Genomic DNA, 13,543 nt, shown 5'->3' on the forward strand with positions numbered 1-13,543 from the left:
CGGCTTTGTCAGCCCGAATAATATCTCGTCAAATTATATCTATTAGACGTCGTCTGCAATTTAATTGCACTTAAATTTATTTATCACTTGGGAATTGTACATTTCTCCGGAACTAAAAATATCCTATGTCCTCTCTCTAATGTGTCTAGAATACTAAGCATCAAAATAGGTTCAGCGGTTAAGGGGGGGAGATACATCTTCACTATATAAAGTATAAACACAACTTTTACATAATTATTATATTCGTATTGAACCAAGAGCCCGCGAGGGCCAGACCTTCCTTCGCTTTTCCTAAAGCTGAAAGTTTATCTGTTTGTTACCTTTACAGAGGTAAGAACGACCAGCAACTATGGAGTTTCGGTTGCAGTAACTTGAGGAGGTATGCAGTTCTGAAGGTCTACCTGACCTTTAAGAAGGAGTAAGGCTCAATTTCATAGCTTATATTCTTCGCGGTAAGTGGGGGAATCTCGTATTCCAGTGCGGGACATTTTTGACTTTGAGGGTGTCTAGCAGAGGGAAACAACTGTCAAAAATGTCTGGCACTGGAAGACGAGATTCCTCCACATATAGCGAAGAATATAAGCTATGAAATTGAGCTTTACTCTTTCTCGAAGGTCAGGTAGAACTTCAGAACTGGATACCTCCTAAGGTAACTGCAACCGAAACTCCATAGTTGCTGGTCGTTCTTACCTCTGCAAAGGTCACATCATTGATCACAAACAAGTAAATTTTCAGCTTTACGAACCTAAGGAAGCTGGTCTGGCCCTCGTGGGCTCTTACTCTATATAAGCTTGTAGAGACAAATATTTTTCTGTCATAGAGTTTAGAAAAGAACTTCTACGATCGTAACCACAGTGTTAAATGCACTTTGACATTTACTACATTTGTACAAGACATCAGTTAACAGTTTGGATGTCAAGAGCCAGCGCGTCGACATTAGCCGGCAGTGGAGTGCCAAGTGCATGTCCGGAGGCTGTTTGTACAATCAATTCAAATATACACGCTATTTATATACGGTTATGCAAATTTATATTCTTACTAATTCTTGCTTCAGTAAATATTTCAAAAGCAACAAACATTAAGCTTCTGCTGCCAAACCTACGCGACCAAAGCGACTGCGAAGCGGGAGCGTCTGCAACGCGGGACGTTCGCGTCGGCAGAGCGGGAATAATCTACGGTTTCGCACCGTAGTCGCGCAGGTGTTCACCTTTCGCATTGCATACGTTCCCGTCCCGCGTCCGAAGTTACAGTACAGAGTTAAGCCGAAGCCTTACACTTAAAAAGAGTCAATTTTGTATATTAATATTGCATATAGTATAGTATATTAACATTGTATTTTTATAAAAAAAAATTGTAGAGATAATTTTGAAAATGAAAAAACCATCTTATCTCTGAGGAACTGCATTATTTTTTGTTTCTATGAACTCTTTAATTTAAGTAAATTTTTCATTATAAAAAAGAAGACGATATATTCCTGCCTAGTTTTAAAACATTGACTACCAGCCACCACCTTTATTAACTTCACTCATATTGATACTGAATTAGTACTAATACTGATATTATATACTATACTATACCTACTGTAGCAGTACCTACACCGTGTAGGGGCTATAGCACGGCTATAGGGCCGCCCTCCGCCCACATCGCCCCACGGCCGTGAACCGTGGCCGACCAAACATTTGCCGAGCAATTCACTAAATTAATATTTATCTAATAAACAATGATTAAAGCGCTTCTGACAGGATTTTAGTGACGTCACCTCAAACATTGTGTAATACATGACCGATGTAGCTTAGAACAGTTTGTCCACAATAATGTTTGGCTCCTGGCTTTTATGTTTAAGTTTAGTTATTTTAGACAGCTGCTTATTCTGCTATTAATATTTAAATTTATTATGCTACGAACATTTTGCATCAAAGTACAACAAACTTACAAACGAATTTACGAAGAAATACGCAGTCACTGCTGTTTGAACACTGCTGTCTGATAAGAAAATAATTAGGCATATTTTTTCATATATATTTGTTTTTTTTTTTTTAAATAAGGGGGCAAACGAGCAAACGGGTCACCTGATGGAAAGTAACTTCCGTCGCCCATGGACACTCGCAGCATCAGAAGAGCTGCAAGTGCATTGCCGGCCTTTTAAGAGGGCATAGGGATTACCCTATGCCCTATTAAGGGGAGGGTAGGTAAGGGAATGGGGTAGGGGATTGGGCCTCCGGTAAACTCACTCACTCGGCGAAACACAGCGCAAGCGCTGTTTCACGCCGGTTTTCTGTGAGAACGTGGTATTTCTCCGATCGAGCCGGCCCATTCGTGCCGAAGCATGGCTCTCCCACGTATAACAATATATAATATTTTTTTAATAAAATAAGGGGACAAACGAGTAAACGGGTCACCTGATGGAAAGTAACTACCGTCGCCCACCCTTAAAAAAAAAAAAAAAGGTCTAGATAATATAATTGTATAGAAGTCAACAATCTAAGCGGCCGTACGTTGGATACGATTTAAGCCCGGCCGCATATTGTCCGAATTCTGATCCGAAACAGTTGAATTTCGCCGGACCGCCCGCGCCACCCCGCACACTATCCGAAATATCCTTTCGGCGAGTTCGAGCTCACTCGGCTCAGTACAAAATGTAAGAGACAGCGCGGACGTTCAACTGTTTCTGATCAGAAATTTCGGACAATGTGCGGCCGGGCTTAGAGAGAGTAGTTGGTATTTTGGCACCCCTGGCCCTATAGCCAAGACTTTTTCTTTATCGCTTCTTTATATAATAGCCCAGTGATTCCCAAACTTATTTGTACTATGAGTTGTGACGCCGCGTCATTGGAACTTTGCGATTTCTGTACGACGCCCAGCCTCCAAAAATACTTATACCAACCAGCCAGCCTACATAGGTTATCATATAAACACTATTTGGATATTTATATTTCCCGGAAACCCGGGATGTATGATTGACATAATGCGCGCGGCGCTCACTCGATTTAGGGTTGATTCAGACCGCAACGCGACGCGTAGATGCATTTCTAAATTAGTATGGATTTGACAGATTCGCAAGACGTCTGACGCAATTGAAATCTGTCAAATCCATACAAATTTAGAAATGCATCTACGCGTCACGTTGCGGTCTGAATTGACCCTTAGTTCTGTTGACACGCGACGCCCCTGGGACAGCGCGCGACGCACAGTTTGGCAACTAAGTTACGTCTACGTCCCCATTCAGACTTTCTCTGTTTTTTAGACACATGTTTGTTTCGGCTCTCAATAATCATCATTAATATTAGTCGACAAATATAGGAATGATTTACGACAGAACATTCATGTAGATCTGTAACAGTGCAGTGGTCTTATTCCCCGCAACTCGCAAGCAACGCACGAGATTGCTACGTCTAACAAAAGAAGTAGAGGTACCTATTTATTTAATGAAATTATTGAATATTCTTTGCGAATTCGCATCACTGCGGCCATACGTCTCACACCTGTGAAAATACCGCGACCCGAGCAGATTAAATGACAACGTGAGATCCCAAATATCGTCACATCGTCACCACTGCCACGTATTAATCACCAATTTGTATTGATATTCCACAGTAGAACATTGACTTCTATTACATCACTATAAAGTTGAATTTACCCTGGCAGCGCTGTAACGAGTATTTTGATAAGTCACAAAAGGCATGACGGGCATTCATGGGACGTCAGGCTGATGTTTGTTTTGCCGCCCGCGCGCCCGTTACAATGTCCGCGGAGCACAGGCATAGCGGAGGCATAAATAAATTTTATAATATGCCCTACGAAAATATGCCTTAGGTTAGCAGTCATCGCTAACAATAACAGCTAAAATTCCAAGTCTATTATTTTGTACGTCGCGTCGAACCGCACCAAAATTCGTGTAGTACTTATATCTCAGTGGCTCAAAAATGAGATACTTCTTTTTCTACAACAAATGGTCACAATATGTTATGTGCTTTTATTTTTCGATATGGAACGGGAGCGCAGGGCTCTATGTATTAGAGCTAATATGTTGTCCCGTAGGTTCGCCCGATGTTCCAGACGAGTGAAAATAACTCTTTTTAAAGCATATTGTCACTCTCTGTACACGGGCAGCCTGTGGGTCAATTATAGTCAAACTACATATAGAGCCCTGCGCACCCAGTATAATAATGCCTTCAGGGCGCTGCTGGGGCTGCCCCGACACTGCAGTGCTTCAGGGATGCTAGCTTCAGCTGAAGTGGATAGCTTCTCAGCTATCATAAGGAAATTTGTGGCATCCCTGATACATCGGGTTCGGGGCAGCACCAACAGCCTCCTAAGAACAGTTGCGGAGAGACTGGATGTGGACAGTGCTATGATGCAGCACAGGACTCGCGTCCACCTAGTTAAGGACACTAATATCACATATAATAGTTATATTATACGTGATATTGTGCTTGTCCCATAATATATTATTATAATTCGCAATGCTGTACTCTTGCTAACATAGTTTTTAAGTTAAATGTTTACTAACACTACATGGTCCACAGACCGAAATAAAAACGTTTTATTTATTTTCACGTTAGTTAAATAGTTACTATAAAAAAAGCAAGGAATATTCCCTTTTTTGTGCACAGGCATGCGGGAAGCATTTGCCCTTTCCCAGTCATTATTTAATCGAGGTCGGGCGGGCCCGCGATAACGGTGCGCGGTCGATGATATTACAAATGGAACAAAATAAAATTCAAATTATCTCGTATTGTCCGCTTGACATCTGTCAATAGCAACAAGATGGCGGACAATGACGGACAGATCGCCGCGTCACTCTCAAATCACTGCACCAAATGAAGAGCTAAACAAACATAAGAGCGTCTTTATTTATATTAATTGCAGCCTATTTTCTGCTCGTCATTCTTCTCGGGAACGGAACACCTACGCGGTTGTGAAACCTCGGCCCGCGGCATTCTCGACCTTACGGCTTATGGGAACGAGGCCTCGAGTCGAGAGTGTTAACTCTAGTATAAGTTTTTATACCTTTAAATTATACATGTCCGTCCTAGTTTGTTTTTATACTAAGTGGATGATTTTTCTTCTGACATAAACACCTATTTAAGTATGATTTCACTAGCAATTTCTCGCAAAAAATTTTGTGATTGTGTTGTGTAAAAAAACTCTTAAATACGACTCCGAAATGATATAAAATAAAAAGTCCTCACAAAGGACGTTCGGAGACAGTGCTCATACCGTACATCCGAAACGTCGCTCGAGAAGCGAGTCATTTACGTGCAAAACAAATAATTGAATGGCTCTCGGAGGCGGAGTGCGTGCGAGGTAACACGGAGCATTATGCACAAGGAGATTGAAAGAAAGTGCTCGACACGAGAGCGTCCAGGCCTCGGCGGAGTGCAATAAGCGACGCCCGTCAACAGCCGTTCATTAACTGGTGCACGGAGCACGGGTAGAGCCTGCGCCGCGCCGGCCAGCGGACGCCGCGTCCGCCCGCCGCCGCCCGCCGCCGTCCGCCGCCGTCCCTTTCCCGCGCCCGCGGAGATGAATCGGCGAGGCGAGAGGCCGCTCTCTGCTCCTGCATTTTTAACGTCGAGAGCCCTCGCCCGTCGACGTCGATATGCCTCCTCGAAACACGTCATAAAACTGTTCATTTATTAACGCGCCTGATAACCTATTAGACTTTCCGCGTTCCGCGCCTACTGGTAGTTGTGTAGAGCTACTCCCTTGTAATTATTTTGACTATCTCAGAGGATTACGGCGGCCGTGTTATTAAGATGAAGTGTTCGTTACATACACGCGGGTCCCGGCGCACTCGTAACAATTCCCAACGACAAACAAAGAAAAATAACAAACAGAGGCGAGTGGATCGTGTTTATATTGGGTGCCGGCACTGCTGGGGTGGATAAACACTTGCATTCGGCAGGTCCCACACTACGTACCGTTCTTAGATGTACGACCTCGGAGTGTCTGGGATATGGATCTTTAAAATATTGGCATAAAGGTCCGGTGAGAGGTTAAATAATCCTGAACGCTCTGTACGGCCAGCAGATGTAGTTTAAGTGTCTTAACACACTAGGCCGAAAATACGCGGCCGAAGTTCGCATACAATATAAGGCGACGTAATTTCGGTATGGTGTGTTATCACTTATCACTCAGCAATTTAAAATACATTGCAGGCGTAATTATGCCGAACTTCGGCCGCGTTTTTTCGGCCTAGTGTGTTTATACATCTTAGGAAGTTTTAATTTTTAAGACTACGTTAGACTGGCTTCGTGTAGTGCAGTTGTCTTAACTACATTGCTGAAAGCAACAATACTAGCTTATCATTTTTCTCTATTCATGTAATGTCGTTTTACCTCCGTATGTGAAGACTTTTGTCATACATGCGATACGGCAAAAAATGTTTTTAAATACAAAAACAGCAAACACATAATTTTAAATTTGATTTTATAATATTTTGCCGTAGTCAAAAGTAGCCTTGGCCTCCCTCCGGTCTGCAGGTGCCAAACATCAAAATCGGTTTAGTGGTTAATAGTTTCTATTTTTCTAAGCTAAACGTTTCCTCTTAATAAAAAATTATATCAGTACTAATATAATATAATCGAGTGGAACAAAACATTCGATCCCAGGACCGTTTCTACTGAGCCACGGCCTCGACATTCGACGGCCCCACACTCGTCGTTGTTGTAAGACAATGGCTGCCCCCTGTTTGTGCGCAAGTCATTAAACGCGACGACTCTTTGCGCTAATTCTGTGCTAGCGTTAATGAATCCTTTTATTATGTGTTCCGTCTAATTAATATGAAATGTAGAGTTCAATAGTCTTAACTCTTAAAACAAACTCTCAAAAAAAGGGTAATGATTTAGAACTTAATATTTCCTTCGTTCAATCAAGACATACTAATAAAATAAAAGCGAAGCTTTGTCTATCTGTCTGTTACCTCTTCATGCCTAAGCGGCTGAACCGATTTTGATGGAATTTGGTATGGAGATGTTTTGAGTCCCGGGAAAGGACATAGGATAGTCTTTTTATCCGGTAAAAATACGGTTCCCGTGCGATAAACGAGTTTTGGCACAACGGGCTAGCTAGTTTTAAATACTGAGTAAATTGTAATCTTGTTACCGTTGTTTAGTCCACAGTAGGCTCCTAAAATACTGAATACTGATCCTATATCTTCAATGAATATGGCCTTGGTAACATATTATAAGCTACTAGCTGTTACCCGCGACTTCGTACGCGTCCACGTCAACATTTTATTTTCGTAAAAATATTTTTTTAATAAAAAGTATCCTATGTTACTTCTGATACCTCCAACAGTATGTGTACAAAGTTTCATGATATCACAACTCATATGCAATAAACATCCACACTTTCACATTTATTATATTGATTAAGGATGTTCAGTGCCCTAATACATTATATTGATTTTTGTATTCCGGTTAAGTTTTTAATAACTTTCGACCTTTAATTACAAAGTTTTTAGGTTTGAGGATAGTTTAATATTTGGCAATAACACTTATCGTTTGTTCCAGGTGAAAATCTGGTTCCAGAACCATCGCTACAAGTGCAAACGACAGGCCAAGGAGAAGGCAATGGCGGAGCAGAATCAACACAATCAGGTAACACACATTATTTTGATGCACAAAGATATCTAGTAAATCTGATGAAGGATAAATTATACACAGTTACTTACTGTGTATAATCCAGATCAGTGCAACATCCTGATACCTGACTCTAATTTATCAATATTCACGAGTGCGCTGCGCGCCGTAAAAAAAGATGTATCTAGTCGTGGCACAAAGTAGGTATACGAATTAGGAAAAATGGTAGCAATAAAAGGAAAAAAATGTCATCTAAGATTAAAAATCAAGGTCTGCACATAAAAATATTTGCGTACTCAGCGTAATATAATTCGAATATGGGGTCGTGCGGGGCCCGCACTTCCCGGCGCGGCGCGCGGCGGGAGCCGCCGGCGAGCGGGGGTCTGCGCCTCTGCGCCGTCGACGATTTTATCACTCACCTTTTTAAATATTCATTAAGCGAGGCCGAGATGGAATTCGTATAAAAGCTCTTTGTGCCTTATCTGATGTGCGGAATATGGGAGTTTTATTGCGTTCAGTATTCGCTCGTGAACGGCGGAATGTACTTCCTGATTGTTTGATGTTTTAGTACTTAGGACGTGTTCACAAGGACTTTAGCAGCGAATCGCATCCTAAATTGTGATGACTAGATATTGTTAGGACGTTCTTATCTATCTACGTTATTATTATTACTAGTAAATTAGTTGAGCAAACCTATAGGCGAGGGGAGAAGGGATTTTCATATAATTTCAGGTCTACAGACTGTCTTATTTATCTTTATATACAACCTAAATATGCTGTCCCAAATAGAGACACACTTTTCGAAAATCTTAATTTAATGCTAATGTTATATTTTGAGTTTAATCCTCATTAAAACGTGTAATAAGACATTAATTAATTGGCGCGGCCCCGTGCTAACAATCAGCACGTACCGCGCGCTCTGGCACTCGCTCAAATTGAGGCAATCCACGGTCCACCGGCAGCACGCCGCCGCCCCGCGCCCGCCCTCGACCGCCCCCCGACTGTCAAATTAAATTAAAAACATTGTTTTGTCACGTGCAAGATGGAGAGCGATACAAATACTTAATATATTTGTTCCGGGACTCGGAAGTCGTGAGAAGAATTATGCAGATGTAGATTTGGATAAATATGCAAAACCCTTAACTCTTTAGTAGGAGGAGTGTTTTTGGTGACAACCAAGTAGGTAATTATCAAGATCAAACCATTAACTTTACTGAAATTGTGATCTACTTACCGTTTTGTTGCTGTGCGCTGACGTTTAACTTATCTGTTTGTTTGTAAACAGGTAACCAACTGAACGAATTTAGGATGTTAGAAATGATTGCACCATCGAGGAAATTGATTCCTAGGCAGTTGACGGACCAGCGTCACGTGGTCGGATCATGTGAATATAATGTATATATATAACGCGACCAAACTACGTAGGACCCCCATCTGCCTAGGAATAAAACTCTCTGATAGAGTTTGCAACAGTACTTACCAACTAGTAACTACCCAATGTGTTTTCCATGATCTGACTTCAGTTCTGTCCGCAGTCGTCGTCGTCACCGCGGCGGGTGGCGGTGCCGGTGCTGGTGAAGGACGGCAAGCCGTGCGGCGGCGGGGGCGGGGGCGAGGGGGCGTCGCCGGCGCACAGCCACTGCGCCACGCCCACCTCGTACGGGGCGCCGGCGCAGGCCGCCTGCAGCAACCCGCTCGTGTCCTCGTACCGCCAGCCCGCCGCCTACCAGCAGCAGTGCTCCGGCTACCTCCCGCTGCAGGGCCGGGCCTGGTAGAAGTTCCCGCAGCTTTACCACGAGACAATGTTCAAGGAGGAGATGTACTTCGACTAGACGCGCTCGCGTCCACGTAGTTTCGGCTTAGCGGCGTAGCCCTTCTCCCTTCCGTTTCCGTATTGTTCTTAATACTGGTATCGTTCAGTTTCCGACTCGTCTGTGGACATTGTCAGTGGTAAAGCGGCGGGCGACCCCCCGGCGGACAGTGCAGTACTATTGTGGTGACAGTGGAGTGAAGTGAGGCGCGGACGCTCGCGGCGCCGCGCTACGTGTAAATAGCGCTCTTCGTAAGCACAAGCATTGAGGATTTGACCCCGTATGTTTTGAGAACCCCAGTTTTCCGTAGGTACTCTAATCGAAATATATCGTTAAGTGTTTTCTAAACCTTAGTCATCAAACTGTCGCGAGTGCTCGTTTTCCAAATGAAAACGAGAAAGTGAGGGGAAGGCCCGCTCGCTGCTGAGTATTTCAAAAGCAAAAAACTGAAACAGTCTGTTCCACATACACCTCGGTGTACAGTCTCAGTAGTAGTACAGTATTGAAGTAATATCAGTAGCATAGGTACTGACTGATTTTTTATTAGATAATATCATCCAGTGAATTTAATTACATAACCATTGTTTTAAATCAACCTACTGAAACTTTGAAAACTGAATAAGTAAATCTAGAGATGTACATACAATCACAATTTTCTCATTTTCATTTGGAAGGCGACTCCTCATCATACAATTTGTGCTACTGTAAATAAACCGATACGATGGGTAGTAAATTGTTGTGTGTATAGTATAATTTATGTTAGGGTGTTTGTGCGTGTGTAGATAGTAACTTGTACATAACATAGACTAGTATACGAGCCGACATTCCAATACTACATTCCTCGAATACAAGTTTTGTACCAGCTCAAATTTAAAGTTTATCATAATATAACGTTTGTGTTTGGTTTCATATAACAAATTAGCAGTAACTGTTTATGTTTACAAAAGTATGAAAGTCTCCGACCCTGTATTTGAAACTGCCAGAAAATGTAAAACTTTGGACGATATTGCTTTTATCATATACCATCTCAAAAACTCATAAAAATGTGAAACTCACAAATGTACGTCTTAAAATTTAATAACATCCAAATCTTTACAGTTTCAGCGACAATATAGAACTATAATATACATTATACATAATATATTTTCTGAATATAATTTGGAAGTAACCCAAAGTGAGGCGCGACTTGGAAGGTCCTCTTGACGTCGGCAATCGATAGCCTCTTACGAGTGCTCTGAGCTCTCCTCTCTGTGGGTCGCTACTCGCTCGCACTCGCAAAAATCCGACACAATTATGTAATGAGTGCCCGAACCTTCTATACTGAGTTATGGAATCGTGTTCATTGTACAAATTACATGCCTGTTTTAATACATATATCAGAAGTAGATAGTCACTTTGCCTGCTCTCATGTCTAGTGTTGAATATATAGGTAACGTGAGTTTTTTCTCTGAAATTTATTTTAGTACAAGTCGCATTTATTTGTCTTATCTGCTGTAAGTTGTAAGATGAAACACACAACACTGAAACTGTTAAAACAGATTTGTATTGATCAGAAGGAATAGTCATTAAATATCAAAACTGTAACAAATTTTGTAACAAATGAACAATGTATAATTAAACTGCTCGTTTACAAAATATACTTTCTGAATATTCGAAAAATGTTCAGCCAGATTTATTTTATCATAAAAATTGTTTAATATACTTGAAATATTAATTTTAGATGTTATATGTTGTTGGCTTAGGTTTGAATGAGAACGCAAACAAATCGATAAAATCGATACTGACCGAGCGGTTGAGTCCGCTACTATATTGTTATCGCAATGCATTGTTACATAATAATTACATGTAGAACATTGGATTAGTATCACCAGTATACGACGAAATTTGTGATCGATGACATGGTTTAAGCCGGAGGCGCTGTGGCAACATCGGCCGGCCGGGGCGGCGTGGGGTGCGGGTTCGAGTCAGTCGGAGTCAAGCGATGAGCTCGTGCGGCTCACGGCTAATTGACTGCGGCCCCTAATTGGACGCCGATCGCCGCCCTCGCCCCCGCCCGCCCTCGCCCCCGCCCGCCCCCGCGCCGCCCGCCCTCCGCCACGCGCCGACCCCGATACCAAATTAAACAAAAATGCTCCTAGATTTGTTTTGTACTTAAAACAGGGTGACTTTAATATACATTTAATTGTAGAAATGCAATGTAAATATAATATGTAGAAATTCGGCGGCCGACGGCCGAGCGCGACTCGAGCGAATACGATGAAACGTAGCAATAAGTGAGATGTCGGACACCAAACAGAGGTTAACGTTTTTGTATCTTAATTTATAAATGATATTATATATTATGTTTTCATAACTAGACCGGTGTAATTACGTAGGTAGGTTTAGAGACGGTTACGATTAAATATAAATAAATAATAGTACTACTAATTAAAAGGAATTTGTAATTATAACGAGATGAGGTGTAAGAATTTCGATTTATAAAATAAAAATTAACGAGTTTTAAGTTTTGTTTCAATATCCCACCGGTTTCCTCCTACTTCTGAGAGCGACGGAAAATAAAATATCCGCTCGAGTTTGCCGCCCGAGCGTTGGGAGAATGCGGTACACAGCGTCATTATTATATTCCCCGCTTGCTTTTCTTAGACACAATGGTAACAATTTACGATGCGAAAACAATATCATGATCGATTCCCTTTGTTTACCGCGCGCCGGCACACCGGGAGCGGCTCACCTCCGGCCCCTCCGACTGAACTCATTTTATTGTCTTCAATATTCCCAGATTACTTTATAATCTCTCATAACATATAACAGTTTATTCCGCGTGGCAACATCGCCTTTGTTCGAGTTCGCCGGGGCCCCGCGCCGAGCGACAAGGCTACGGCCGCCGAAACGTATCTCTCCCTCGGGCGGAGATACAAATTTCCGCCCTGCTCCTCTCACAATAGGGTTACGTTTCACGTGCGTGACTCTGTTATTGTATCCTTTCGGTTTACGCGAGGCCCCGGCCGAGGTAGAACAAAGAGGGAAGGTGCACGTGCGTCGTATTACTGGGGCTAATAAAACGGCGGATTAGGCCGGAGGGACAGGTGAGGGCTGATTGACCTCTCGGCGATATTGCATGCCGGCGTCGAGTTCCCGGGGATTTGTGTCAGTTACCTCATGTAATTGCTCCTCTCAGCGAGTCTAATTCGATACAGAAATCAAATTTCGGCTCAACTGATGCAGTAGGAGTATCGCCAGGAGCAACCGTCAGATAATCCTTCCGAGTAGGTTGTAGGTTGTAATACCACCTGGCACCTACCCGATTTAATACTGGACGGAGCAAAATAGCTTATTTTGATTCTATGATGTATAATTTAACGGTATGTAGAATCTCGTATTATATATTATAATAATATGTAATGAACAGAATCTTATATTTTACACAAAATTCAGACGACGACATAATTATTTTGACATCTTCATGCAAGATCTTTCTTTCATTAAATACAGGTACTACATTAATTTCAAAATATGTGTCTAAAATATTGAAATGTAGTAATTTATACTAAATAGCCCCAAAGTGAGGTTTTATACGATATTGTGTCATACCGTGCCATATTATGTGCAAGTAATAGTTTACACTCAATCAATAATGCTGAAGAAAGCTGCATCTCTAATAAATCGCGTAAGGGGAAGTGACAACAGCATCCTGAAGATTGTGCCAGACGATTCATGATCCGCATGCACCTATATTAAGGAACTATGTGCGGATAATGAACGAATTCGAAAGCAGACCTCCAGGATATATTCGCTCATAGTTCTAAATGAGGTGCATGATTTTTGTTTAGTTTTAATTATTTACTTTAAGTTATGTTTTGTTCTTTTTAAATAACCCTAATAATTTTTAATTTATGTAATACTAACCAATGGACCACACTGTAGTCTGAAATAAAGATATTTGAATTGAATTGAATAATACCCTAGACCAGCGGTAGGCAACTGTAGGCGGACCGCGAAAGGTCGAATCTCGGACCGCAAAATTTATACCAAGTATCAATTAATATATAGATAAGGTATACGTACACCTTTATTAATTAAAATAATATTTTTAAGCTACATAGGACAAGTGTTTTTTTTCTGGACGTCGTTAAACATTTTCCACAG

General features: G+C 41.8%; 1 protein-coding gene across 1 annotated transcript in view; it reads left to right on the forward strand.

Moving 5' to 3' along the window:
* Nucleotides 1–11,877, forward strand: part of LOC121726440 (homeobox protein Nkx-2.1-like) — a 45,976-nt gene extending 34,099 nt beyond the window's left edge. Inside the window, exons 5-6 of the mRNA XM_042113817.1 lie at nucleotides 7,518–7,604; nucleotides 9,122–11,877. Of these exons, the coding sequence (XP_041969751.1) occupies nucleotides 7,518–7,604; nucleotides 9,122–9,361 (327 nt within the window). The 3' untranslated portion in view covers nucleotides 9,362–11,877. The remainder of the gene's footprint in view (nucleotides 1–7,517; nucleotides 7,605–9,121) is intronic.
* The last annotated feature ends 1,666 nt before the right edge of the window (nucleotides 11,878–13,543 follow it).

Source organism: Aricia agestis, chromosome 4 (assembly GCF_905147365.1).
Source record: "Aricia agestis chromosome 4, ilAriAges1.1, whole genome shotgun sequence".
In the NCBI taxonomy this organism is placed as follows: Eukaryota; Metazoa; Arthropoda; class Insecta; order Lepidoptera; family Lycaenidae; genus Aricia; species Aricia agestis.